This window comes from Peromyscus leucopus, chromosome 14, assembly GCF_004664715.2.
Source record: "Peromyscus leucopus breed LL Stock chromosome 14, UCI_PerLeu_2.1, whole genome shotgun sequence".
NCBI classification, from domain to species: Eukaryota; Metazoa; Chordata; class Mammalia; order Rodentia; family Cricetidae; genus Peromyscus; species Peromyscus leucopus.
Window position 1 is genome coordinate 89,061,362 of NC_051075.1, and position 26,700 is coordinate 89,088,061.

The 26,700-nt window shown below is 42.6% G+C and overlaps 1 protein-coding gene across 5 annotated transcripts in view; it reads right to left on the bottom strand.

Moving 5' to 3' along the window:
* Positions 1 to 3,969: 3,969 nt before the first annotated feature.
* Positions 3,970 to 26,700, bottom strand: part of Fam214a (family with sequence similarity 214 member A) — a 74,858-nt gene continuing 52,127 nt past the window's right edge. For 3 of the 5 annotated variants that reach the window (XM_028865194.2, XM_028865187.2, XM_028865177.2), the window contains 10 exons: positions 25,195 to 25,397; positions 24,809 to 24,934; positions 21,714 to 23,538; positions 20,196 to 20,309; positions 17,768 to 17,847; positions 16,698 to 16,806; positions 15,715 to 15,873; positions 11,451 to 11,519; positions 9,276 to 9,472; positions 3,970 to 4,958 (listed from right to left, as the gene is read on the bottom strand). In XM_028865194.2, coding sequence (XP_028721027.1) covers positions 4,805 to 4,958; positions 9,276 to 9,472; positions 11,451 to 11,519; positions 15,715 to 15,873; positions 16,698 to 16,806; positions 17,768 to 17,847; positions 20,196 to 20,309; positions 21,714 to 23,538; positions 24,809 to 24,934; positions 25,195 to 25,397 — 3,036 coding nt within the window. In that variant the 3' untranslated portion in view covers positions 3,970 to 4,804. Of the gene's footprint in view, positions 4,959 to 9,275; positions 9,473 to 11,355; positions 11,520 to 15,714; positions 15,874 to 16,697; positions 16,807 to 17,767; positions 17,848 to 20,195; positions 20,310 to 21,713; positions 23,539 to 24,808; positions 24,935 to 25,194; positions 25,398 to 26,700 lie in introns of those variants that run through there. The other 2 variants (XR_003734076.2, XR_003734075.2) reach the window with 2 other exon arrangements.

The window sequence follows — 26,700 nt, forward strand, 5'->3', positions numbered from 1 at the left end:
AGATATCCCCTGAGAATGGCTCAATTTGTTCACAAATCAACTGTAGTGCACACCTAGAATCCCAGAACTTTGCAAGTGGAGACAGGAAGAGCATCAGTCCAAGGCCAGTCTTAGCTAGCTACGAGTGAGTTCAAGTTCAGTCTACACAACATGGTGTTTCCAAAACCAAAACTGCACAAAAAGAACAACAACTGTGTGTTTGTTATCATTCTATACTGGCGAAGGAACCTTCTGATATTTGCCCCACCCCCATTCTGGTTTTTTGGTTTTTGTTTTTAGACAGTCTCTCTATGTATTCTTAGCTGTTCTAGAACTCACAGAAATCTGCCCACCTACATGTGCCACACCTGGCTTCGTTAGTTTGAGACAGGGTCTCACTCTAGCCCATGCTGGCTTGAAACTCACAGCAAACCTCTTGCTTTAGTCTCAGTGCTCTTCATTTGAGTAGAGCTACAGACTGAAGGAAAAATGTACTAGTCAGGCTAATGGATGCATCTAACTAGTGTTTTTATTAATCAAATACAATTCACACACACACACACACACACACACACACACACACACACACACACACTCACTCACGTAAACTTCAGTAGATTTTTGGGTTAAGATGTGACAAGGCACACAGAAAAAATGCTATTTGTGACCTTAAAAAGAATCTGTCCCACCGGGCAGTAGTGGTGCACACTCTTAATCCCAGCACTCGGGAGGCAGAGGAAGGTGATCTCTATAAGTTAGAGGCTAGCCTGGTCTACAGAGTAAGTTCCAAGACACCCAGGACAACACAGAGAAACCCTGTCTCCAAAAAAAGTCTCTACAATGAAAAAAAAGCATCTATGTAAAAATGACAAATGGCAATCCACTGTACCAAAAGTTGGCTTCTAAACATCACTGACTCCTAATGATACCATGCCTGCCTACACATTTTTCTATAACTATATTGTACAAATAAATGCATTAACAAAACTCTGCAAGTTTCAGCACACACACAACACACACACACACACACACACACACACACACACACACACACAGAGACAGAGACAGAGACAGAGGACAGATATGGGGGAGATGAAGACAAAGACTATAAATATATATCTGGTTCTAAAAGATAGTTAGTAGCATTCATGTCAGAAAAATCTGAATTTCTGGGGAACAGGGTGACCAAATAAAAAAATTCCTCAGAGGCAATGTTCTGGAACTGTCTAAGAAGCCATCCTTCCCCAAGTAACACTGTCAACAGAATCACCAGTCATAAAGCCTGGCTCTGGTCCCAGTGCAATGCTCACCCACATTAGGAGAAAAGAAGATGTTAGATATGGTGGTACACACCTGTAATCTCAATACATGGGAAGTAGGGGCAGTCGGAGCAGTAATTCAAGGCCATCCTGAGCTACATAGTAAGTTTGAGCCAGCTTGGGTTACATGAGACCCATCTCTAAAGAAAGAAAAAGTCTTCATCTGTCTTTGTCTTACTCATATCAGTGTTCCAACATAGGAAGATGAAATAGGAGCGAGGAAATACACATATGCAGATTTAGCCCTATGTTCAAGATACCAGAACTGGGAGCTAGAAGGGCCAGGGTTTGGGGCAGGCCATTCTCACTCCCACTGTGTTATATTCTGTAGGAAGCTGGAGCTGAAAAAAGCAACTTTTGACAAATCTTAATTCCCAGGGCCTGTTAGAACATGATTCTGTACCATTACTCATGTACTTTAATCTTTAAAACTGCACATTGATCCCAAATACTCCACCCCTCAAAATACTCTTTTGACCTCTAGATATTGGCCACTCCTCTTCCTTCCTCTTCCTCCTCCTCCTCCTCCACCTTTTGTTTGTTTTAAAAACGGGGACTTACTATGCAGCCAAACAGGCTGGCCTTAGATTTGCTGCAAAGCTCAGTCTGGCCTCAAATTAAATGATTCTCCCTCTTCTGTTTGATGCCTGATGTAATCAGAATCTCAAGTCAGCTGTTTGCCCCTTTTTTTTATCAAGAAACAAAGAGAAAACCAAAAAATGGCGGTTGTTTAAAGGAAAAACGGTTTTGTTTCTACTGTTGGGTGCTTTTCACTTTTCAGTTTGGGCCAAAACTGATCGAGAAACATCCTCAGTTTCTCTCCACCTGGACTGTAGCTACCTACAAGTTATGGAATCCACGAAACACAACTCAAGGAATTTGTATGTGTAGCTATAGCTAAACATGGTTGAAATCTTTGTTTGGGAAACCTTGGGGTTTAGGAATTTGCGCTACTCTGGTTCCCAGCACTGGACTTCCTGATACGTTTTTATTCCCTGTGGTCCCTGTACATGCTATTGCCCTATCACAGGTATGAGCTACCATTCCTGGCTCTGTCTTGTCCTTTGTTGAGATGAGTGGTCTCACTCTATGGTTCAGGTTGGTCTTGAACTCACGAATTTCCTAGGTTCAACCTTCAGAATGTATCTACAACTTACATGATTTTTGACAAAGGGTCTCGATAACTCAGGCTAGCCTCCAACTTGCTATGGAGCTACAGCTAAACTTGAATTCATGGTCCTCCTGCTTCAGGCTTTGGAATTCTGGATTACATGAGCCACTATGCCTGCCTTTTTACCTGGCCCTTTATCTGGCTCTTTGTTTGTTTGTTGTCTTGAGACAAACTCATTGTGTAGTCTATATTGAGCTCTAATCCGTAAGTCTTCTGTCTTGGTCTCCCAAATGCTGGGATTACAGGCCTGTACCGCTACACCTGGCTTTACCTACCTCTTAACAAGAGGATTTTGGAGTTAGTGGGATGGTTTAGTAGGTAAGGCACTTGCCCCCAAGCCTAACAACTTGATTGTGATGTCTTCCTTGAATTCCATCCTCTCTAGTTTTACTCACTTCTGTCCTTGTAGCCTGAGCTGCCGTCAATCCAGAATAGGGCTGTTCCATAGCACTTTCTGTGATGATGTGGGTTGTCTACATTTGTGCTCTCTAAACACACTGGCTACTAATCATACAGTGCTAAATGCCAGCGAGCATTTAATGTGGCTAGTACAAGGAACTGAATGCTTAACGAATTAGTCATAGAAATTAGGAACATCCACATACTTTTGACAGAGATTCTTACAATTAGGTTCAGTCCAAGAACTGATGCTAATCGAAGCTGCCTCCAGTGGTTCTGATGTGAATGTGCACACAATAGTTGGGATTTAGTAAGCATGTAAAAGCTTTAAAAGGTCAGAAGATCAGAATTTTCTTTTCTTCCCTCCCTTTGTTTTTGAGACACACATGTAGCACAGGTTGGCCTCAAACACTATGAATCAGGAATAAACCTTGAACTCCTGATCCTCCTGCTTCTGCCTCCCTTGTGCTGGGATTACAACATGTACCATGCTTGCCTGGTTCACACTGTGCTGTGGGTTGAACCCAGGGCTTGGTGCATGTCAGACAAGCACTCCATGACTGATCTACAGTTCACTGAGGGAGAGAATGGATTTTTAAGGATATATAGTAGGAGACTTGAAAATGATTGAAAACAAGTGAGATACTGAGTAGTTAGAATGGTCTCTCTCTCTCTCTCTCTCTCTCTCTCTCTCTCTCTCTCTCTCTCTCTCTCTCTCTCTCTCAGACAGGGTCTATGTAGTTGTGGCTATCCTGGGGCTATGTAGACCAGCTTGCTTCAAACTTGAAGCAATCCTCCAGCCTCTGCACCCCCAGTGTGGAGATTACAGGAGTGTGTCCCAATCCTGATCTGCGATCCAAATATTCCTGTTGTCTGGTGTGCTGCCCATCACCCCAGCACAAATATCAAGGATGGAACACAGGTTCTATCCATGGCAGGAGGCGGCTTCTGATGCATCCAGTCACGCTCCTTTGCTTGGTAGCCTTTCCTGCTGCCAAATGCCTCTCTCCTTGGCAGCTGTAGAGGTAGATTGAAAACTGTCTGATGGCTAATCCAACAGTTAAACAAATGTCTCATCTCAGAATAAAAGGCAAATACACGTTTTAGGGTTTTTTGCATATATTTACAATATAAATATTAATTTGTTTTCAAAGTACATATTCTCTTTAAAAGTGTGAGAAAATTCTTTAGCATGGGACAGCCATTTAAAGTAAAACCTCTACAGTTGTGATTCAGGAAAAATAGAACATTTTTTGGGGGGGAGGACCTCAGAAGGGATGAGAATGGGCATGAGGCTGAGAGCTTGCCAGGGGGACAGAGCAGCTTTGTCTTACTGCACCGAGGAACAGCATGTTACTCCAGGGCCAGCCCCTGAATGGATGTTGTAAAAACTAACCTGGAGAGATATAAAAAGCAGACATGCTTGCATAGTGCATTAATCTTCAAGAAGCCCAACATTTCATTCTCACTTTCAGTAGCTTAAATGAGTAGCACTTAAAACACACCACACAAAATTAAAGACTTGTGCATATATTTCGGATTTCAACATTAATGTCAAAAATACATAGTATGATTTTACAGAGGATTGTGCTACATTAGAACACTAGAGACAAACATCACTTGAGTATTAAGGAAAACATTAAATATTAAATAACAGAAATAAAACGTGTAAACACTAATCTAACCGGGGATTTTGCTATTGCGACTGTCCAATGAAGTGGTTTCAACAGTATAGAAAGGGTGAAGACACGGCTGCTTCCAGTCCACACGGAGTCACAGGTCTCACTCACTTCAGGGGTCCTTTAACAAAGTCTGGTCCAGGACAACAGAGGAGTGCCACTCCCCCGCCAGCTCTGATTTCATGGACTCCATTCTGTGGATGCTCACGTTCAAGCCTGGCTACTGAGCGAATACTTTAAGTTGCCCCTCACCCCCATCAACATCTTGGTGAAAACTGAGGGTTTGTTGGCGATTCAGTGTAAGATTTGAGTTCATACGCAGCGCCGCTATCAACCTCCATGGACTTTCTTGAGAACAGGAGCCGTACATCTCTATGGAGGTAGATCTTTCCAGATTTAGAACTCTGGAACCTAAGTAAATACAAAGATAGAATAATAATGTTAGAGAATGAGTCTTTCAAATAAGTAAACCTAATCATTAAAATGTGAAGCAGGAAGAATCAGTGTTGCTGTACTACAAGATGTTCCTTATTTAGGCTCTGAATTGTCAAAAACATGCTCCTGGTTCATCACACCCTAAACCACACTCCTGTTCTGTAACGGGACCAAGGCTTCTTTCTTCTGAGTCTGGGTTTCGACTTCACTGCTCCCCTGACTCTGCTGCACATGCACATTCCTCATCTAAGGTATCAGTTTCCATGACACCAGCCGATTATAGGATTATGCCTTGGGCTTTGTGGTCAGGCAGTTCCTAGACACACAGACAGACACAGTTCATATAAATTAGCTGCCCATGACTCAGGGTAGATTAAAATGGGTTCCATACCTGAAGAATACTAAAAGTTTTTTCTGGCTATGATTGCTTACATCTGCAATCCCACTATTCAGTAGGCTGAGACAGGAGGACTGTCATGTTTGAGCCCATTATGGACTACATATTGAGTTACAAACCAGTCTGGATTATAGTATAATAATGTGTCTCAAAGCAAAGCAAATTAAAACAGACAAGAGTCAAGTTTTTCTTAAATGTGTATTTGTGTATGTGAGCATTCCTCTGTGTGTGTGTGTGTGTGTGTGTGTGTGTGTGTGTGTGTGTGTGTGTGTGTCTCACAGTATCAAAGTATCAGGTATTTTCCTCACTCTCCACTTCATTTATGAGGCAGGGACTCTTGCTGAACCCAGAGCTCATTGAATGGCGAGTCTAGTAGCTTAGTTAGGGTTTCCAATGCTGTGATAAAACTCCATGACACAAACAACTTGGGGAAGAAAGGTTTACTTCATCTTACAACTTGTAGTCTGTCATCCAGGGAAGCCAGGCTAGGGACTCGAGGCTGGAGCCTAGAGGCAGAAACTGAAGCAGAGGCCATGGAAGAGTGATTACTGGCTCGCTCCTCCTGCTTTTTTGTAGCACCTAGGACCACCGGCCCAGGGGTGGCACTTCCCACAGTGAGCTAGGCCCTTCCTCATCAACTCTCTATCAGGACATGCATCACAAGCTTGCCCACAGATATAGCCAGAGGCTTTTCTGCATTCTGCCTGGTCCCACAGCTGCTTATAAATAAGCACTCAGAGGCTTATATTAACTATAAATAGTTGGCTGATGGTCAGGCTTACTACCAACTAGCTCTTACAACTTAAATTAACCCATTTCTATGAATCTATGCATTGCCACAAGGCTTCAGCATTACTGGTCTGCTGGCATCTTGCTCCTTGGGTGGCTGGATGGCGTATGCGAGGCTCTGCCCTTCTTTTCCTGTACCTCTGCTTGGATTTCCCACCTGGAACTATCCTGCCTTGCCGTAGGCCAAGGCAGCTTTATTTATTAACTACCAGGAGCAACACCTATTCACAGCATACAGAAAGACATCTCACACACAGGCCAAGCTGGTGGATGCATTTTCTTAATCTTCCAAAATGACTCTAACTTATGTCAAGTTGATGTAAATACTAGCCCAAACCTCTAGCCAGCCAGCTCACTCCAGAGATTCCATCTTTGCCTCCCAAGAGCAAGGATTCGCCCAGCTCCAATGTGTGTTCTGAACTTCAAATCAGTGCAGCAGGTGCTTCACCTACCAAGTCGCACCCCCCCCCCCCCCCACCCACCCCCCAGTCTATAGTTTTTGTTTTGATACTGGGTCTCACCCTGTACTCAGGCTGCCTGGAACTCACTATATAACGAATGCTGGCCTCTAACTTTGAGTAATCTTCCTGCGTTAGCTTCCTTAGTGCAGCAAATATTACAGATGTTAAGCATCATGCTGGGCAAACTTCAAGTTTTGGGACGATCGCTGCTATTCTTAGCAATTGGTTAAATGAAACCATCAAACCTAAACACCACTAGAAGTAATGACGACAGTTAGTGGGGAAATGGAAGAGGCTATCAAAAGTTGGCTCGGAGCTGGTTCTATCTTCCACTACCCTTCCTCAGCAGATGCCACCCAATGCTGATTTCTCCGACTGTCCTTGGCATAGCAGAAATGGTCTGTGTTTATGGACTTTACTCCAAAACTAATGGAAAGGCCTGGTGTGGCAGCATGTGCCAGGGCCCATCTCACTGGCTGGCTCACTTCTCCTCCCTTAAGTTTTCACCTTGGAAAGCTTTGGGGAAGATGCCATTTTTCCAATTAGGCTTTGTATAGCTTGTAAGTATTTAGCCGTGTTATGTGAAGACTGAAAGGAGAGGTCGCTGACTTGGGGTGAATGTTGGCTACACATGCTAAGACTGTTCAACTTCAGGAGGATGGCAATGCAACTCAGCAGCGTTCACCAGGCTCTAGGTTTGACCCCCGATGCCACGAAACAAATACTATCAAACAACCAAACAGAAGGCATCAGGACAATGCTGAAATGGGGGCTGAATCAGAACTGCCTCTTTCCCACCAGGCTGGGAGGCTGACGGACAGACTGACTTTGCGGTACTCAGGACTGAACCCAGAATCTCATACACACTAGGGAAGTACTCTCAATGAGCTGTATTTTCAGCCCTCGTTTTCCTTTTGACTCTGGCAAGGTCTCACTATGCTGCAAAGGCTGGTCTTGATTGGGCACTGTGGCCCAGGAAGAGCTGAACTTGGGATCCTCCCTCCTCAGCCCCTCAAACTGCTAAAATCACTGTCTCCATCACCGGGCTGGGCTGTCACTGCTTTTTATTATTATTTATTTTGGTAGTACTGAAAAAAAAATCCAGGGCCTTCCTCATACTCTCGTACTAGGGAGACAGTGAGCAGCACTGCCCACCACTGGGAAGTATTGCTATACTATGTGATTTCATTACACGTCTCCTTTATTTATTTGTTGTCATTTTATCTATTTGTTTTTTAAGTTTCTCAAACTAGGATATCGCCCTGTAATCTAGGCTTACACGGAATTCACTACATAGTCTAGGATGACCTTGAACTCACAGCTGTCAGTTGTCCTTCCTCTGCCTCTCCAAGTGCTTGGTTTAACCGTATCAGGAAACAAAGTTCTTTTACATTTAAAAGAAAAATCTGTGTGAGAGGGGAGGGGAGGGATACTTGCCACCATGCAAGTAGTTTTCAGAGGACAACTTATGCGAGTTGGTTCTCGTACCACGTGAGGCCTATCTCACCGGCCCACATCTCTTCTTCTGACAAAGTTCTCCAAGTTTGTGTCTCACAGGCCGTTTTTCATACTCACGGCTTATGAACATGATGTAGTACGACGCTCTTGTCAGGCAGTGCCAGGGTGAGTGAAACACATTGTCTTCTGGGGACAGAACAAGACGGGGCGAGGCCCACCAGGCAGCGTTCTAAGAGGAGCAGTCAGTCACTGCCTCAGGTGTGGACACCGCATGTCTAACTCATTCCCGACCCAAGCATGGTGCTTACACACTGAAGGACAGCTGGGACCCACAGCGTTCCTGAGAGCCAATCACTGACAAGGCTGAGAATGTTCTATAGTTGCAGGAACAAGGATGCTGACTTCTGCTTTTGTTTTGCTCAGTGTTCCTGAGGGCTACATAGGGATTGGTTGGGGGGGGGGGCGCTTAAAATGCAACTTAGGGATGTTGGCAAAATGAACCAGAAGGACAACAAAACCCAAAGCCTGTCCACGACCTAGAGCTCAGGAACTTGGAGGCTAAGGCATCTTGGAAATGTGTCCTCCATGTAGCACTATTACCTCCTAGATGTCGAGAAGCATGCCTTGCAGGAAATGGTCAAGGAGTGACGGAGAGTCCATTTCAGAACTCCTCTGTCCAATATGGCCACTAGCTACATGCGGCTAACAGCCACCTGAAATGGGACTACTTCAAATCGACTGTGCTGAGTGTAAAACAAATTGCTGATTTAGAAGATGTAAAGTATCTTGGTGCCTCGACCACTCAGATTTGGGATCACAGGTAAGAAGAGGCTCACTCCATAGTCAGCTTTGGCAGTTTACTACATGCCTGCTGCTAACTGCAATCCAGGCTGATGGCTCAGTTTAAGTTTCTATCAACATCACTGGTAACTTACTGCCTCAATTATCAGGCTTTACTCTGACTTTTAGCATTTCCCAGTTAACAAGTGCGAGCCCCTGACTCCAGTAAGCAGCAAGGGTGGTAGGAATGAATGCCACATGTTCTCCATTCGGGCACGTTGTCAAGAGGCCCCAAGAGCAGAGTACCCGGTACTGGTCCAGTCGGTCAAAAAGTTCCCTTACAAAACAAGTGTAACGATGTTAAATTGTTCTGAAGTAGGGTATTTCCCTATTAATTTGAAACATTACCTCAGATGTATGAGGTAGCGTAATAACTGTGCTGTGTGCTGGACGCTCTCTCTATTAATACTTCTCTTCATTTCTTGTTTAACAGGAACAGAAAATGTTCTCTGTCGCAGGAATGTCTGGTGATTGGCGGGCATACCTCGTAGGTCATACATCACAACAAACATCTTCACCACAGTCTTATTGGGATTGAATAAGGTCTGAAGAAACAACAGAGGGGTTATTCTTCACAATGATGATTGTTTATGACTCACAACACCATGTCAGTAATTAAACAGACAGTTTAGTAATTTAATTCCACTGGATAAGTTCCATTTCAGAAGCTAATATTAACATTTCAAAAGTTCACAAAATAATACTCAAAATTCTTTCAAAGATTCAACTTCATTTCTTATGTCACAACAAGATAAAATCCTGTAATAAGTCAAAATCTTTAGCCACAAATTTCATATTTAATAGCAAACCAGATACATTTTTCTCACTGTTCAGATTTTCAGAAACTTTTGTGCTAATTTAAGCAGAATACACTTCTCATGGTGTATTTTGTAAGCATATTCTAGGTTCCGTCATTTCAAATATTAGCTGGTGATATCAACCGCAAATTCTCAAGGTGGATTATAATTTTTCTTATGTTTTAATGGATTGCAGTTTTAAAAATAAAAATACAAGCTCAGCAAAACTAAGTTTAAATTAGCTGTTTTAAACTACTTATTGTAAAATTATATTGCTATAAATGTTCAAAGGGAGACTTTTCTATTGAAAATATTTCCAGGTCAGGATATAAAGCTCACTCATTAGCTCCAAAGTCTATAACAACATTATGTTTTCATCCACAAATGATCAGACTTCACAAATCATCAGTATCATTAGAGACCAAAATATGAGAAGGCTGAAGTAATTCAATTCTTCTTGGCTATGAATAATTTATTTTTTAATACACATTTTTAAATAAAAACCCAGGCTGCTGAACTGACTTTAACCAAATTACCAACACATCAATCGGTAACTTGGTGCCATGCTTTCAGAAGCTCATCCCAGGGCTGGCCATCACTCACTGAATCAAAATGAGAAATACATCAACATTATGATCCAAGTTTACAACCTAGCAGTGCTAAGATCAAGGCTGATACATTCAACAAGCACAAGCAGACCCAGAATTTCAAACCACGTAAGAAATAAAATCATGCTTAAAATGGACCACTCAGAGGTGGACTTCTCTTTCTGGGTTAATGTCTTATTACTAGGGCAGCTCACAGCTAGCTCTCCAGTGATTCACACACCCTCATGGGTTCCACAGTCAGGGGCTAGAGAACAGAAGCCTATCACTCTTGAACTTTAAAAAAAAAGTCTGGGGTAGAGAAATCACATTTTAATATGCAGCCATTCTTCGGTGGTACACATGCATATTGCTTACTACTGTCTCACCCCTGTGAGATGCCAGATTAATGCACAGGCTCAGCATAGCACTGAGACAGATGTGATAAGGTGTGACCAGGCTGACAAAATCGCTGACTCCCTGAGGTCACAGGGCTCAGGAAGCCTGTTGGGCTAGACCAGAGGCTGAGTGCAAGCAGCCAGCCTCAGCCAGATTCTTCCAGTCTGCAAAATCTGAAGCAGATTGAGGACTTTTGGTGTTATCTAGGTCAGATAGAAAGATAACGTAGATCAGGTCTGTCCTGGTTATAAGCGGTATTCTGAGCCCAAATTAGATGAATGTACAGATGAAGGAATGCCACCTTCTCTGCTCTGGAATCATCAGATTGTATTGGGTCAGTTTTAGAAACCATTACACTAGTAATAACACCTCATTTCCCATATTTTCCTACCAAAGCAATTCTAATATTTTGGGGTCTTCTTTTATATAGGTCAATCTCAATATGGTTTAATATTTAATAGAAAACACTGGTCAGGATCTAATTATATTGAAAACAGTTTAAGTCATGTAAATGGTATGTATCATTTGCCTAAAGCATTCACCTCTATTAGATTATTAATCTTTTCCTTTAATGGAGGTCCCCCAAATGGTCACTCCTGGGGCAGAGCATGGCAACTCCAAACAGAGCTGCAGCCCAGTGTTACTTACCAAGGTTGTTGCAGCAGCAGTAGCAGGAGAAAGGGCTAAGTTCTATATGTGTGTGAGAGAATGATTATTGCAATTGTAGGCTATAAAACACATACCACTTGTATCGTTCCTGAAGGAGGTACTCGATAACCCCTTTTACCAAGGGACTCTAAAGTAATCACACCCTTGAAACAAAAGAAGACAAATTGAGTGCATATGTATATAAAAGACGAAAAGTAACAGCACAACACGTTATTACACTTTCAGTAAATTTCTATGGTGAAATATTCCAATTGCATTGAGATATAGTCTGTGAGTATGAAACACTGAGGCTCCCCCTTCTAAAGGAACCATTCACTGCTGCTCTTCTGGACACGTTGCAACCATCAGCATACAGCATTACCTAAGACCACACTGCTGGGAACTGCCACCGAGACAGACTAAGGGTCAGGTTTCCTAGCCATAAGGAAATAAAGTGAGGCTATAGGATTAGTTCCCATCATCCAAGAAAAGAGGGGCAATGGAGAAACAAAGAAATGGCTGGTCTTGGAGTATGGAAAAGTAATGAGTATACAAAGTATCCTTTTGGGCCGCAAAAGAAGGAATTCTTCAGTCAGGGAGTCAACAACTTAAACATCAATTTTTTCTAATGACAGACAGAAGAAAAGAACTAAGACAACAGGTAGGTGGGACTAGGGTCCAGGTTCCAGTCTGATGAATTTCCAGCAGAAGGGATGTTCTAAGCAAATGTGAAAAATGAAGGTCTACCAGCAACACAAGGCTGCCTGCTCTGCACCTTTCCAAAAGGAAATGCTACTTCAGAAGTAGCTGGATCACGCTGTGTCTTAACTTGTATCTTAAGGTGCTTGGAATGTTTATTTTTTTTCCATTTTTTTGACACAGGGTCTCTTGTAGTCCAGGCTGGTTTCAAACAGGCTATGTTACCAAGTCTGGCCTTGAACTCCAGATCCTCCTGCTTCTGCTTCCCACGTGTTGGGATTACACCATGTCTGTCACCATGTCCAACTTATTTCTGTTTCTTTTGGTTTGCTTTTTGATTTACGCAAAGCCTTGCTATGTAGCCAAGACTGGGCTAGAACTGATGAAAATCCCCTGCCTCGGCCCCTCAAGTGTTGGGATGCCCAGGCTACTGCCCTTTAGCTGTTTCCTTGTTAAGGAATCTAAGACTTTGAACTAGCTCTAAACCAGAACACAGTGGCTTGAGAGCTGAGATCCAAGGAGAAGTGAAGGGTGAATCACAGTCATTTCACCACCACCAGCAGCAGCAGCAGCAGACACATGATCTTGCTAGAAAAGCAGTCTGCCTAGCCACTCTCCAGATCTACCAAACCAAATCTGCCTTTCGACAGGACTTTCCTGATGATATCATTGTAAACCAAGTTTAAGAAAACCTTAAGCACAGGCATTTTGTCTGCGGAGTCCAAACAACGGGGAAGAAAGCAGAAATGCAAAGAAAGTAAATCCAAAGCTCAGATTGAACACGCAAAAGCTTCTCAGTAACCGGGGCGACCGTATGGCCATAGGTGGTGACAGTAATGTAATACAGAACCGTGGCACTAGGTGACATCTTTGCTGGGTTTGGAAACTAGACCTGGGTTGGGATTAAAAAGGAGTGGATCACCGTGACAAGAGAGTCATACTCTGACACATGCTCCTAACTCCACCTGGAGAGCATGGACATTAGACTTAGGCCCCTGCAATGCAACAGTATTTCCTCACAGTGTGCTCAGCATCCTCACTGAGGCGTGTGCTCACCACTTTTCAAGAACAAGCAGTGTGGACAGTTACATGAAAAACACACTCTTCTTTCTAGTTCCAGAAAGGAAAAGTAAAGCATATCAAAATGATAGCTACTTTTATAGTCACACTGGTAGAGCCAGGAGTTGCTGCCCTGTCTCATAACCTCCTTCCCACACAAGAAGGAGAAAGCTTGGGGCGGGGACGACTGGAACTACAACTGTGACTGTATTTCTTTCTCTAATATACACTTCTAATAGTTTTTAGAACATAACAATAGTGCAATTAAGCTGATAGTGACTGAAAAAATTTAAAAGGTCTTTTATGTTTAGCGCAGCACTCCAATACAAACATTTTCTTTTCTTTTTAATTGGGTGTATTTGTGTGGGTATGTGCATATGAGTACAGTACCCTTGGAGGCCAAAAGAGGGCGTTGGGTCCCCTGGACCTAGCATCAGAGACAGTTGTGAGCTACCTAAGGTGGGTGCTGAGAACCAAACTTGGGTCCTCTGGAAGAGCAGCCAGTATTCTTAACTGCTGAGCCTTCGCTCTAGCCTCCAAACAACAATATCGAAGGATAGAAAACCGGCAGAAGCACTGGACAGTTAGGAATTACACAAAAATACCAGAATTTGATTAACATGACTTGATTTGTTTCATAGGCCAGACTGTTAATATTTACACTTAGGAAATTACCCTATTTAATATAAAGAAACATCTCCTCTAGCATTTTTGTAATAGTAAGGTTAAGATGAACTAAATTTGACAGACTCCTAGCACACATAAAAAAAATCTTCAAATTATTGAATTGTAGGGTGTGACGACACACCAGAAATCCCATTACTTGGGATGTAGAGACAAGAAGACCAGGAGTTCAAAGCCAGCCTCAGCTACACAGACTTTGAGGTCAGACTGGTATCTCTGACACTGTTTCCAGGCAGCTGAATGTTGTGGTGCAGCTCTTGGAGAACATTCTTACTGCTGACTCCAACAGGAAGAATTAATTTTTAAAGAATTGTTTGATGAAAAATCTCACCACAAAGACTGTTCTGTCCTAACATTTTACCTCTGGGGACCATTCAATCTGTGAGGAAAGGTCACACAATTATTAGAGTAACATAAGGGTGCATTACTTCTGGTGGTCTGGGATATGTATCATCTAACAAAACATGATCAGTCCTATCTAACAAAACATGATCAGTCCTTTGAAAGAAGACTAAGCTATCAAAATAGAACAAAATTTAGGAAAGATTTTTAGTGGAATGTTGGAGTGAGCTGCTAGTAAAAGAAACCCATACCTACTAAGTAAACAGACCAGGGGAAAAAATGATAGATAGTTGAGTGAAGACCATATTACAGAAAAGGCAGCCAGGCATTGATTTTTAGTTGCTTTAGATTTTTGAGACAGGGTTCTCCTCTGAAGGCAGGATCTTCTAGAACTTACTACATAGCCCATGCTGGCCTCAAGCCTACTGAGATACGAAGGGAGGCATCATTAAAGGATGAACTAACTTAATCCAGTAGGTTGACTTGTCCCTTTTCCAGTAACTATTCAGAGTCCTCTGTTTGTACATATTTGTTCTTCTGTTTGTAATATTCTCTGTTATTTTCTATCAAAGTCTAAAACACTGGCCAGGACCTTGACCAAAATTTCACCCTAAAAATGGAGTAAGCCTAAACTAGCCTCCTTGACAAACTGGGTCAACAATGAGGTGGTCAGATTTAGGGACCTAAAAAGTATAGCATCACCTCCTCGCAGGTATGGGGAAATCCCTTTTCATAGCTTTTATTATTAACAAAAGACATTGCCACTAGTGTTCTTCAAAGCCCTGAGGCAGGAGAGAGGGAGCCACTGGGCAAGTGTGAAGTCAGGCTGCAGAGTTCTAGGCCTGTGTGAATTTCTGCTTCTCACAGTGAGACTTATGTGACCCTGCACTTCACACCGTCACTACAAACTTCTTGGTATTTTGAAGAAGTGTTTATATACACTCCGTGTTCAGAAGCACTTCTGCAGGGTAATGCTTATTTTACCCAGAATCCACTGCAACAGAAAATGGGAAAGGTAAATTTACTGGACCTCAGGCTCAAGGCTGTGCTCTAACTCCCAGAAGCTCTCTTTCTTTCCACTAAGACACTGCTGTAATGAGAAATAGCTCACACTCCCTAGAACCCCAGGATCAAAAAAGAATGTGCCAAAGACAAACCAAACAGGAGAAGGTGGGGTGAAGGGGCCTCAGGCAGCCACGGGTTCCCAGATCTTACTAAGTGTGACTGAGATAAGAAATACGTGAGAAGGCAGCCACCTGGAATTAGAGTGTACAGTGAACACTGGGGGATTTGTGTGAACTTAGCAGGCTGGACTGGCTGTGCCAGTCAGTCATCAGTAAGTCGTGTAGAAATGAGTAAATTTTCAGCACCATTTTCAAATGCAAAACAGGTCACCTGTTATTTAAGCCAACTGAGAAAAAGGTCACGGAGCAGTGGTCTAGCTTACTGATCTATATCGGTTTCTAACTTTCTCTTAGGAATTGTTTCATGTTTTCAAGGACAGGACTGAAGCAGATGTGTGAATTACTAGGCTGGCTGATTCTGGCAGAAAAAGACAGTTAAAAAAGTACTTGCCATATAAGGCGAGGGAGCATTATCATCCGAAACACTGTAGAAAGACACTTCCACGGGCAGAGTTAAGTGCGTGGGGCAAAAAGTACCACTGGCTCCTACCTCGGCAGTAAAGCCATCAACTATGCCGAGGGGGTCTAAACGGTAATTCAGAACAGATTCCTGGAAGACAAGATGACAAGGTGTGTTTTAAGAAGACAGAACAATTAGTAATCAATTTCATTTCCTCCCTCTCTTCCTCCCTCCCTCCCTCTTCCAACACAAGACAGGGTTTCTCTGTGTAGTCCTGGCTGTCCTGGAACTTGCTCTGTAGACCAGGCTGGCCTGAACTCAGAGATCCTCCTGCCTCTGTCTCCCAAGTGCTGAGATTAAAGGCATGTACAACTACTGTCCAGCTTTAATTTCATTTGCTATTTAAGGAAATACTTGACTATGCTTTCTAGTTCCCATGGTAGCATGCATCTGCAATCCCAACATTTGGAAGGCCAAGGCAAGAGTATTGTGAGCCAGACTATGCTAGAGTAAGTTCAAGGCTACTCTGGGTGACACAGAGAAATCATGTCTCAAAATGAAAAATGATGTTATAGTGACTCACACCTGTAATCTCAGCACTTGGGTATCTGAGGCAACAGGACTTGTATGAGTTCAAGGCTAGCCTGGGCTATGTTATATAATAGGCTCTACCAGAGAAGGTATTTGCCCATGACAGAGCACACTAGGAAGGTGCTAGAAGGACTTAAACAGGCCACATACAGAAGCTGCGTTAGAAAGCTAAATCAAGCATTTGTCATGTTGGAAAATGATTGCTTTAAAAAAAATTGCTGTTGTAGAATCTATGGTGTTTTGTTTAGTTTAACTGAAAAAATAAGAGTCTAATTTTCTTCTCAGAAAGAATATTATTAAAGACATAATGATACTGTAGTCCTTCGACTACATAATGATACTGTAGCACTTCGACTCCTAAAATAGTTTCAAAACAACATTACCTCAAAATTTCCTAGAAGACTAAGACTTGTGACCGGTGGAGCACTCGAACTCAAAAAAGGTTTTTCATGAACATCTGGGTCCTCTTCAATATTCAGACATGGTCGAGAGCTATTTTAAAAAAGCAAAGGAAAAAAGAACACTTTAACTGCAATATTTTATTTTTATCTGTAAAATGAATTAGAAGCTGATTTGAATTAGAGGAAGTTTATTCAAACTAATATAATAAAATTAATATTATCAAATTTTAAAATGCAAAATTTGTAGTTGAAATTTCAGATTAAATATGTATTGCTAATATTTGGTAAAGAATATATACATATATATACACACACACACATAATTCACTGAAAGGTTTCAAGGTATAATTTATAATATATCACATAGTGGAAGCTACTGGAAATGGAGGATATTCAGAATTTTACAACCAGCTCACTTTCAAAGACTAAATTATGTGACTGTAATTATGGGGCTGCAGATGTAGCCCCAGGGGCAGAATACTTAACTACTCCTATGAAGCCCTAGGCTGGATCCTAGGACTGACAAAGAAGGAAGGAGGGAGGGAGGGTGAGAGAGAAGGAGGATGAGAGGGAGGGAGGCTGAGAGGGAGGGAATGTGGGCTAGAAGACAGGTTAAGGAGCAAAAATGAATGAATCCACTTCAAACCTTAAGCCAATGTGTTTCTGATTATGGAGACGACAAGCACACAGCAGGGCTCACTGCCTCATTCTTTACAACATCACGATAAAAATAAGGCTTTGTAAAAATTTTAATTTCTATAAAATGTATGCACAAGGGTGTTTTGTCTGCATGTTTGTGCACTACCACGTGTGCCTGGTGTCCATGGAAGCCAGAGGACGGTCAGATTCCATCTGTAAGTTACAGATGGTTGCAAGCCACCATGTGGGTGCTGGGAATCGAACCAGGGTCTCTACAAGAGCATCCAGTGCTCTTAACCACTGCACTATCTCTCCAGCCCCAAGATAATATTTTATTTTACTACACTTTTGACTCAGAGTCAGCATGTCTGCTGCGTCATTCTACTTCACACACATGCACTTGGAGTAATTACCTTCTAGAGGACAAGCTTCTCAGATGCAGCAGCGAAGTGTCTAGATCAAAGCAACCTGACTGCGTTTTTCTTTGAGGAACCTAAAGACAAAACAATTATTTGTATTTTTTGTTTGTTTTCAAGAGAGGGTTTCTCTATGTAGCCCTGGCTGTCCTGGAACTCACTCTGTAGACCAGGCTGGCCTTGGACTCACAGGGATCCACCTGCCTCTGCCTCCCAAGTGCTAGGATTAAAGGCATGTGCCACCACCACCCAGATATTATTTGTATTTTTTAAAGGACTACCTTTTAAAAATTATGAAAACACTCAGAAAATCCAAGTTAAGCATACTGTTTTAAATGACATTTATTTTTTATATGTGTATGGGTACATGCATGCTGGAGCACACATGTAGAGGTCAGAGGACAAATATATGAGTTAGTTCTCTTCTTCCCACATATTTTTCTTTCATTCGCATTTCATTAACTAATATGGAAAAAAAAACCCAGATACTCATAAAAGCACTTTGACTAGGTTTTAAGTAGAACTAGGCTTTTCCCAAAACTAAAGCTTACATGGTATCTCTGTACAGGACTCTTACTCTGTGTGTATATGGTTTTTGTGTTCATGTATAAGTGCAAGTATGTGTTTGCAGGTGTGCACATATGTGTGGAGGTCAGAGGTCAATGTCAGGCATCTTCTTCGATCACTCTTTACCTCACTGTTTGAGTCAGGGTCTCTCACTGAACCTGGGGCCCACTGATTCTCTAGCCTGGCTGGTAACCAAGTGTCAGAGCTACTCCATCTCTGCCCCGCCTGCCATCACCGGGACTACAGACACTTACTGTAATGCTTGGCTTTTGTGTGGGCACTGAAGATCTGAACTCAGGTCCCCAGGCTTGTGACTGAGCCATCTCTCTACCCCAGGACTGTTATTAACTTATCTGAGCAACTTACCTGCTTTGGGGGGATGTGTGCCTGTAACACTTAGAGCTTAAATTAAAAGGGGGGAAAGAGTGCTGAAATCCTACCCACTGTAACTGAGAAATGTAATACTTTACAGAGAATGGCTTTAAAAAACACTGTTCTGAAGTTTCAATCACTAGCATATACTAGATTGTACTTCTTACAAAACATATTAAAAAATGAAAGTTCTAAGTTCAAATTAAGGGTAGTCATATATAACATGAGAATTAGATTTGTTTTTTGAATTAAAATATGTATAAAAAGTCTGTGATGCACTGGTCTGAGAAGAAACAGATGAAATCATGGCTAGGAGTGATGGCAACCCAGTAAACTGCACAGGTTGCTGAGGCCAGAGGACAGGAAGCTCAGGGCCAGAATGGACAACTCTAGGAGACCCTGCCTCAAAGAGAAGCCAACCATCCCAGACAAAGATAATAATAACAGGGGAAAAGATTGGTAGGATGCTTTCCTAGCATGTGTGTGTTCAAATGGGTTCAACCTTTTAATCCCACAGAAAAAGTCTCTGACTCAATTGTGTCCCAGAACCAGACCATATAAAACAAACCAACAAAAACAAACAAATAAGGACTTGTCTGTACAATTCTCAGCATAACTCAGCTCTTTCTTCCTTCACTTCATTCTCCATGCCCTGCCTGGTCTGTGCTTGGAACTTCTGCTAGACATCCTGAGCATTTCACTTTGTTGTCTATGGCCCTTTCAGGATTACCATTCCCTCCCCTTTCTGTCCATCAAGGTAGGTTCTTTCTAAATATCTGTCCAGGCACCTACTAAACTTCTACTCAGCTGATTCCATTCTACTATTTTATCCACGTGGAGTTCATGTGTGTAGTTGCATGGGTGTGGACATGCATGTTTGTGTATGTGCACACTTCAAGGAAAATAATTTCATATCCAGATGTCTTCTTTCAAACATAACCCCACCCTTTGGAGATGGGGGTCTCACCTTATAGCCCAGGATAGCTCTGATTTGTAGTCATCTAGCCTCACCCTCTCAAATAGTGCTTGAATAGAACCCAGGGCCTCCTACTTGGATCTGTTGTCTCTGAACAACATCCCAAGCCCTCCAAAGCTAGATTTTAACCACTGCACTTGAAACTACAGAACTACTTTCTAGATAATACTGCTGCTGGTACCAATATTTACTGAGACTAAGAAAAAAAACTATTTGTATTAAACTTCATCAAGGTATTTAAAAAAAAAATTTTTACACTTAAATTCTTCAGCAAAAGAATTTTAGAAAAATTTCAATACCAGTAAAATACATTTTAAATTTGTTCAACTTATACTCCTTTCCCATATTATCATATAGCCATTAAAAGTACTATCAAAACCCACAAGGCTTTCTAACTGAAAATTTATTTCACAAGTTTTGAAATATTTCTATTAACATTAGCTGAAGTGCTTGCAAGCCTCTCGGGGGCCTGCAGGTGCTGGGCATGAGGGAACTCGGCAGGGAACTTACGGGACTTGAGAGGAGAGGCAACCCCGTCTGAGGGTGAAAGGCTCTGGTTGATGTCCCATCCAAGGAATGAAAGTTATGTTTTCTCCAGACACTTGGATGTTTCAGCGTATCCCTCTGCAGGAAAAGGACTAGATTTTAGAGGGAATATTCAAAGAATGGCAACTTTGTAGATTCATTCCTGATGCAGTCTGAGATACACAGCCTCGGTGGTAAGGCTGAAGAGCCCTATCTATCTTACATGTATAAACACACACACACACACGTACATACATCAGCACAGAAAACAATGCTTGTTTTTGATATCATGCTTCAAAAGTTCTAAAGTGAGCCCAAATATAACTGTTTTACCAGCACATCCAAATTATGCTTGAAGGGCCTGCATTCCTGCCAGGGTGGCCTTGAATCCGTATCTCTCTTCCCTCAGTTCTAAAAGCCTGGAACTGTAGGCATGAGGCACTGTGCCTCTCCAAAACATCTAGAGTTGTTAAGGCCACAGTAAGTCTTTGTGACAATTACACTTTTAGAGTGTACCTTCCTATTTAAACAATATGTTAAAGGTTTATGAACTATGAGGATCGATTATCATTTTCAGAATTATATGGTTATTTGGTATGACTCAAGGACTAAACTGTGAGGAAAAACCAGGAACTAAGTCCTCTGATTAACCACTTGGTGGAACTCCTGCAGACACCCGGCTCACTACTGTGCAGCATTGGTGACAGGCCGCAGCTGCTTGCCCAGCACATGAAGCTGACAGGGATGGATGTCTGTTTGATTCCTGGCTGTTTCCCACCGATTGTTTGCAACACTGAAGTAAATGAACAGCCAGCAGGAAAATCCAAGTGAGCCGAGCACCTGCACAGCCCACAGATTTGTCCTTGATTAATATGAGGAAGCAGCAGAACCCTGGGCCACAAGAACCCTGAAAAGAGGGTAAGGGGTGCCGATCAGCCACTGCTCCAGGCATATCCAACACTCTAAGCCTCAGTTTCCTCGTGTGCTGTACCTGCCCCTTGGCAAAGTACCAAAAGGAACTGAGTTATATAATCATGTGACATAATGAGAGGAGGCTGTAAAAAAAGGCAAAAATGAACTATTTTTATAAAACATCCACTCCTGCATCCACAGGCCAAACATAAAGTCCAGGTGCTCTGAATGGGAGGAAAAGGTCACGTGGCCTTGAGACAGTAGGCGAGAAACTGATGAAAGGTGGCATGACGGACCTCACAGAGCCTTAAAAAATTCAGTGCTGTAACTGTAGATTTTAAAGAAGGGTCCGAGCACTGCATTTTAAACCACAAAATCTGTGATCTACTTCTTCTATTACCTAGTGTTTACTTTCAAGAGAGTGGGGTATTGGCAAGGATATTAATAGTTCTGTAGAAGGCTTATCATGCCAGACTGGGTATTGTACAGATAAGAAGCCCCTTGGGCCTTTATAACCAGATCTCCTGGGAATAAAGTTCAAACCACAGCTAATAATTGGGAATTCCACTTAGAATATTACATGTCACCTACCAACACGTCTGCACTTTGCAGTCTTTCGCTTGTAGACAGACAGTGCTTCACACTTTTCCTCTGAGGTTTTCCATCAGTGGGATCTTCTTTTTGCTCCTGTTCCGTTATTTTCAGCTGCTCTGAGGCTGTGCATCTGAAACCGTCAGTACCTTCGCTGAAGTCACTCCCTGTGCTGAGCTGACTGCTTTGCTCACAGGTCTGTGATCTTTTTGCGTCTTTATTTGAACAATTAGTTTTGTACTTATTGAAACAGTCAGACATTTCCGACATAGTAACTTTTATTCTTGAGTCAATACCTTTTGAGTCATCACATTGGAGATGACTGAGAGATCCTGGGTTATAATTCTCATCTTTTATTTTCTCCGTACATTTATTTGTGCAAATCTGTTTGTCAATACTGTTGCAATGTGAACACTGTTTCTCAATTTCATGGCTCATTTCTTGCTCCTTAAGTTGTGATTTACAAGGTGTACTTTCCAATCTGCTAATCAAACCCAAGTTACTTTCATTGCAGAGAGTCATATTAGAGGAAGTTAGTAAGCCAGCAGCCTTGTTCTGCGGCTCCTGCCTGGTGCTGTGGGTGATGTCATCAGGATGCTTCTGATGCTGAGTTCTTACTTCATGCTTCAGAGACTTTTCCTGAAGATTGTATTTGGAAGAAATGAAGCATTTACTAGGTTTGGGGCTTTTCCCATCCCCTCTGTCTCCCAGTAAGGACACTTCTGTATGAGAAGCAGAAACAGAGTCACTATCTCTGTTCTTCTTCCACAAGGCTTTGTCATCATAGGAACTCCTGATCACTTTAGAAGGAATGGAATTGGAGTCGTGCTTGCTGAATGCAGGACGGGGAATGTGAGCTGTGGGGTCGATGTGTTCCAAGTGCTGTGCAATCCTGGCTATGACGTCCTGCCGCTCCTGGAGCAAAGAGCCGATCAGCGGGTTTGCCTCCCCAGCAGACTGGCGAGAGTAAGGGCTGTGAGAGGTGCAGGTCTCTCCTGGAGTAGTTTCCGACTTCCCTCTCACTTTCCCCTCATTGGTGTCCTCTGTGGAGCTAATCTCTGGGCTCCCAAAAGAGACTGAGAATGCTTCTTTGCATCTTCTGACACTCTCGCTTTCTTGGGGAACTCGGTGAAGCTTTGCACTAAGTGAAGTGGACTCCTGGGTGCTGAAGGGGTGTTCAGACATGCGAGAGGAGCTGGGGTCACAGTGAATCAGGTGCTGAGCAATCCTGGCAATGACTTCTTGTCGATCCTGAATCAAGGAGTCGATTAAAGGGTTAGGCTCCCCCACTGACTGCCGGGAGCTCTGACAGCTGGAGACACTGGAATCGATCGCAGAGAGTGATTTCAAAGTTCTCACTGACGCCTCCTGTGACCTTACTTCTCCTGTGGTGCCACCGAAGCCCAGGACACTGGCCTGAGATGCCCCGTGGTCAGACTTGCTGCCCGCACCTGGGCAGAGCCTGACATTTCTAATGGCTGCAGAGTACTCAGGAGTCAAGATACTTCTTACATGCAGGGCACTCACGGGTGCCATGGTCCACGTGTGTTTGCTACACAGACCCTGTGAGCTGCTGGGACAGCGGTGCTCTATTTCACCAGGGCCACGGTGTTGATAGGCCTTTAGCTCCTGCTCTTGAATTCTCTTCTCATAAAGAATGTTAGTATGAATACTACAGGTCAAAACCGGATAATGAGCTTGTCTGGGTAGGGACTGAACGCTGACTTTCAAGGCCACGTTGTGAGAGACGTTGGGAACAGGAAACACATGCTCAGTTGGAGTCTGTGAAAAACTCCACTGCAAGTCGACATCAGCAGCACTGATTCTAGAGCCAAACAACACAGGTTAGTCACAGCTGCCCTCGGACTCTCTAAGTCACTTGAGGATAAAAAGCAATCCTATACTCAGCTCTGCACTAACTCCCACCAGTCCACCATGCACATCACCGATAAACCAACTCACACGGCACAACAGACTGCACTTGGAAGAAGGTTTGTTTTTATTACTTTGTTCTTTAAGAAAGAGTTTCATAGCCAGGCGGCGGTGGTGGTGCACATCTTTAATCCCAGCACTCGGAGGCAGAGGCAGGAGGATCTCTGAGTTCGAGGATAGCCTGGTTTACAGAGTAAGTTCTAGGACAGCCAGGATCACACAGAGAAACTCTGTCCCCCAAAACAAAAATAAAAACAAAACAAACAGACAGAATTTCACTCTGTAGCCCAGGATGTCCTGGAATTTACTATGTAGCACAGGTTGGTTTCAAACTTGTAATGATCCTCCTACTTTAGCCTTCTGTGGGATTACAGGCATAAGCCACTGTGCCCAGCTGAGGTATCTTTTTAAGAACTCAAAAAGAAAATGTAAACACTAAAAGAATATTATGATTTAATCATATTTACCAAAATAGAAAGAAAAAAAGGACTTTGTGTTTATTATTAAATAAGTGGGTTCTGTTCATTTTATTGAGCAAGATAATTTAGAGACTGTCACCTGCATAAAGAAATAACAAATCGCTTTGCAGTGTGCATGTTTATTTATGCACACACAAAATACATAATCACACACACATGCACATAGGAACTCACACATGCAAATATACAATAACACACATACATGCACATAGGAACTCACACACACAAACACATGTACTTTTTTTTTTTTTTTTTTAAGATTTTGCTCAAGTTCAAACTCACTTCTCCTAGCCTAAGCATCCTAGCATCTCCTAGCATCCTAAGTAGCTTGGCGCTGTGGGCACACAGCACTATGTCCCACAATGTTTATGTGTTTTAGATAGAAAACTCCAGGTCATCAATAGAAGTCACAAACCCAGGTGACCTCTGTTTCCACTTCATCATGACATTAAGGCTGGATCGCCTTCCTAAACTAAGCTTTCGAAACCTTCCTCTACACCAAATTTAACCCACCAAGCCATCCTAATGAGATTTAATTCAACAAGATTACCCATATAATAGAACTCTCTTAACTTGTTTTGAGAAAAACCTCAACCTTTACTGATTTTCATTTACAAATGAAGGAAATGTGCTTGTGAGAGCTAAGACACCACTCTGCACTGTCCCTTCCCACCCTGGACATACCTGTAAAGAATATTTCGTGGAATAGCACCATGAGAAACACTCAGCCAAGCACTTAACTGAGAAAAAAACACAAATGATCGGACAGCCAGCAGAAGTGCCTTCTCTTCGATGAATCGGTCGCCATTCCTAAGGGGAGGAAGAAGGTACAATCACATGTCAGCAAATATGGAGTGACTGCTTTTGCAGGAGATAAGCGGGAACAAGCATCTCCTGGGACGTGTGCTCTGAGAGTGCACACATGCACTTCCTAATGTCACTTGGTGTCATAAGTACACAGTAAGCATCTCAACTCTACTACATGAAAAAGAGGGATTCAGAGACGTGCTACAGTATTCCAGAAGGTGTAGGAGGTCTTGGAAACCTTGACACCAAGTTTAACAACTTACTGTCGGGGAACTGGCTCCAAGATCCACCTCTCCAGTAACAGTGCATCCTGCTTGATGGCGGGGTCGTTCAGGTCCAGGCCCTCGGTGCTAGGGCCCTCATCACTGTAGCAGCAGTCTGGCAGGAGCATCACTTCCACCATGATTGGAAGATTGTTTTTCCACAACAGCGTGACCTCAGATCTGGTCCGTCTGGCTTGGCGACACTTGAGAGAAAATGAAAATAAACAAATGTCTCAATGACTGCTCTAATTTTGTATTTAAATTTCAAAACTGTAATTGCAGACATCTGCATAAGAAGCGTGACCTATATGGGAGTGCTTGCTCAGGTCTGGCGGACTCACTTTCTTGTTAAATGATGCACTCCAGATAGAAAGCTCTGTGCACAGGGCTCAGGGTAGAGGTTTGGGCTGCACAGTTTCTGGGGAAGGGCAATTTTGCTCTACTTTATGGGAAAGAATGTCAAATACAATGTCTGACAGGTCTCTGAGTATTCCCAGTGTGCCTACTTTGTCAATTTCATCAGTTCATAGGAAAGATTCTGAAACCTAAAGACCAAAATACTAAAAAAAATTCATTTTCAATCAACAATCAAAAAAAAAAAAAACAAGATGATTTTTTAAAGATTTTTTTTTTAAGTTTAAAAATTAGAGTGCTGGAGAGATGGCTCAGCATTTGGGAGCACTGGCTGCTCTTCCAGAGGACCCAGGTTCGATTCCCAGCACCCACACGGTGACTCACTCACAACTATCTGAAATTCTAGTTCCAAGGGATCAGATGCTCTCTTCTGGCTTCTGTGAGCACCCAGCATTCAAGTAGTACACAGACATACACACAGGTAAAACACTTGTATATACTAAATAAAATTAAAAAAAAAAAATTTAAGCCAGGCAGTGATAGTGCCACACGCCTTTAATCCCAGCACTTGGGAGGCAGAGTCAGGTGGTTCTCTGAGTTCGAGGCCAGCCTGATCTACAGAATGAGTTCCAGGACAGCCAGGACTACATAGAGAAACCCTGTCTGAAAATAGCAACAACAACAATAAAAAATTTAAAGTTTAAAAATATATTTAAGGGGGCAGGAGAGATGGCTCAGAGGTTAAGAGCACTGACTGCCCTTCCAGAGGACCTGGGTTCAATTCCCAGCATTGACATGGCAGCTCACACCTGTCTGTAAACCAGATTCAGGGGACCTAACATTCCCACCTAGACATACATGCAAAGCACCAATGCACATAAAATAAAAAGAAAAAATTTAAAAAAGAAAAATTATAGGGGAAACAGGTAAAGTAGGAAAACCATTGTAACAGTTTATCTAATGGATAAGAACATAAAAGGGAAGGGTCAGGGTAACTCCACAACTAAAGAAAAGCGAGTCACAGCCACCAGGGTTGCCAACCTCCCTTCCTCTCAGTGAGGTCACCTACTGCACTTTCAAGCACCTGCTTGACACAAAAATCACTGTGACAGAGCAGCAGGGATGCAAAAATTGGAACCAGTTTACAAAAAC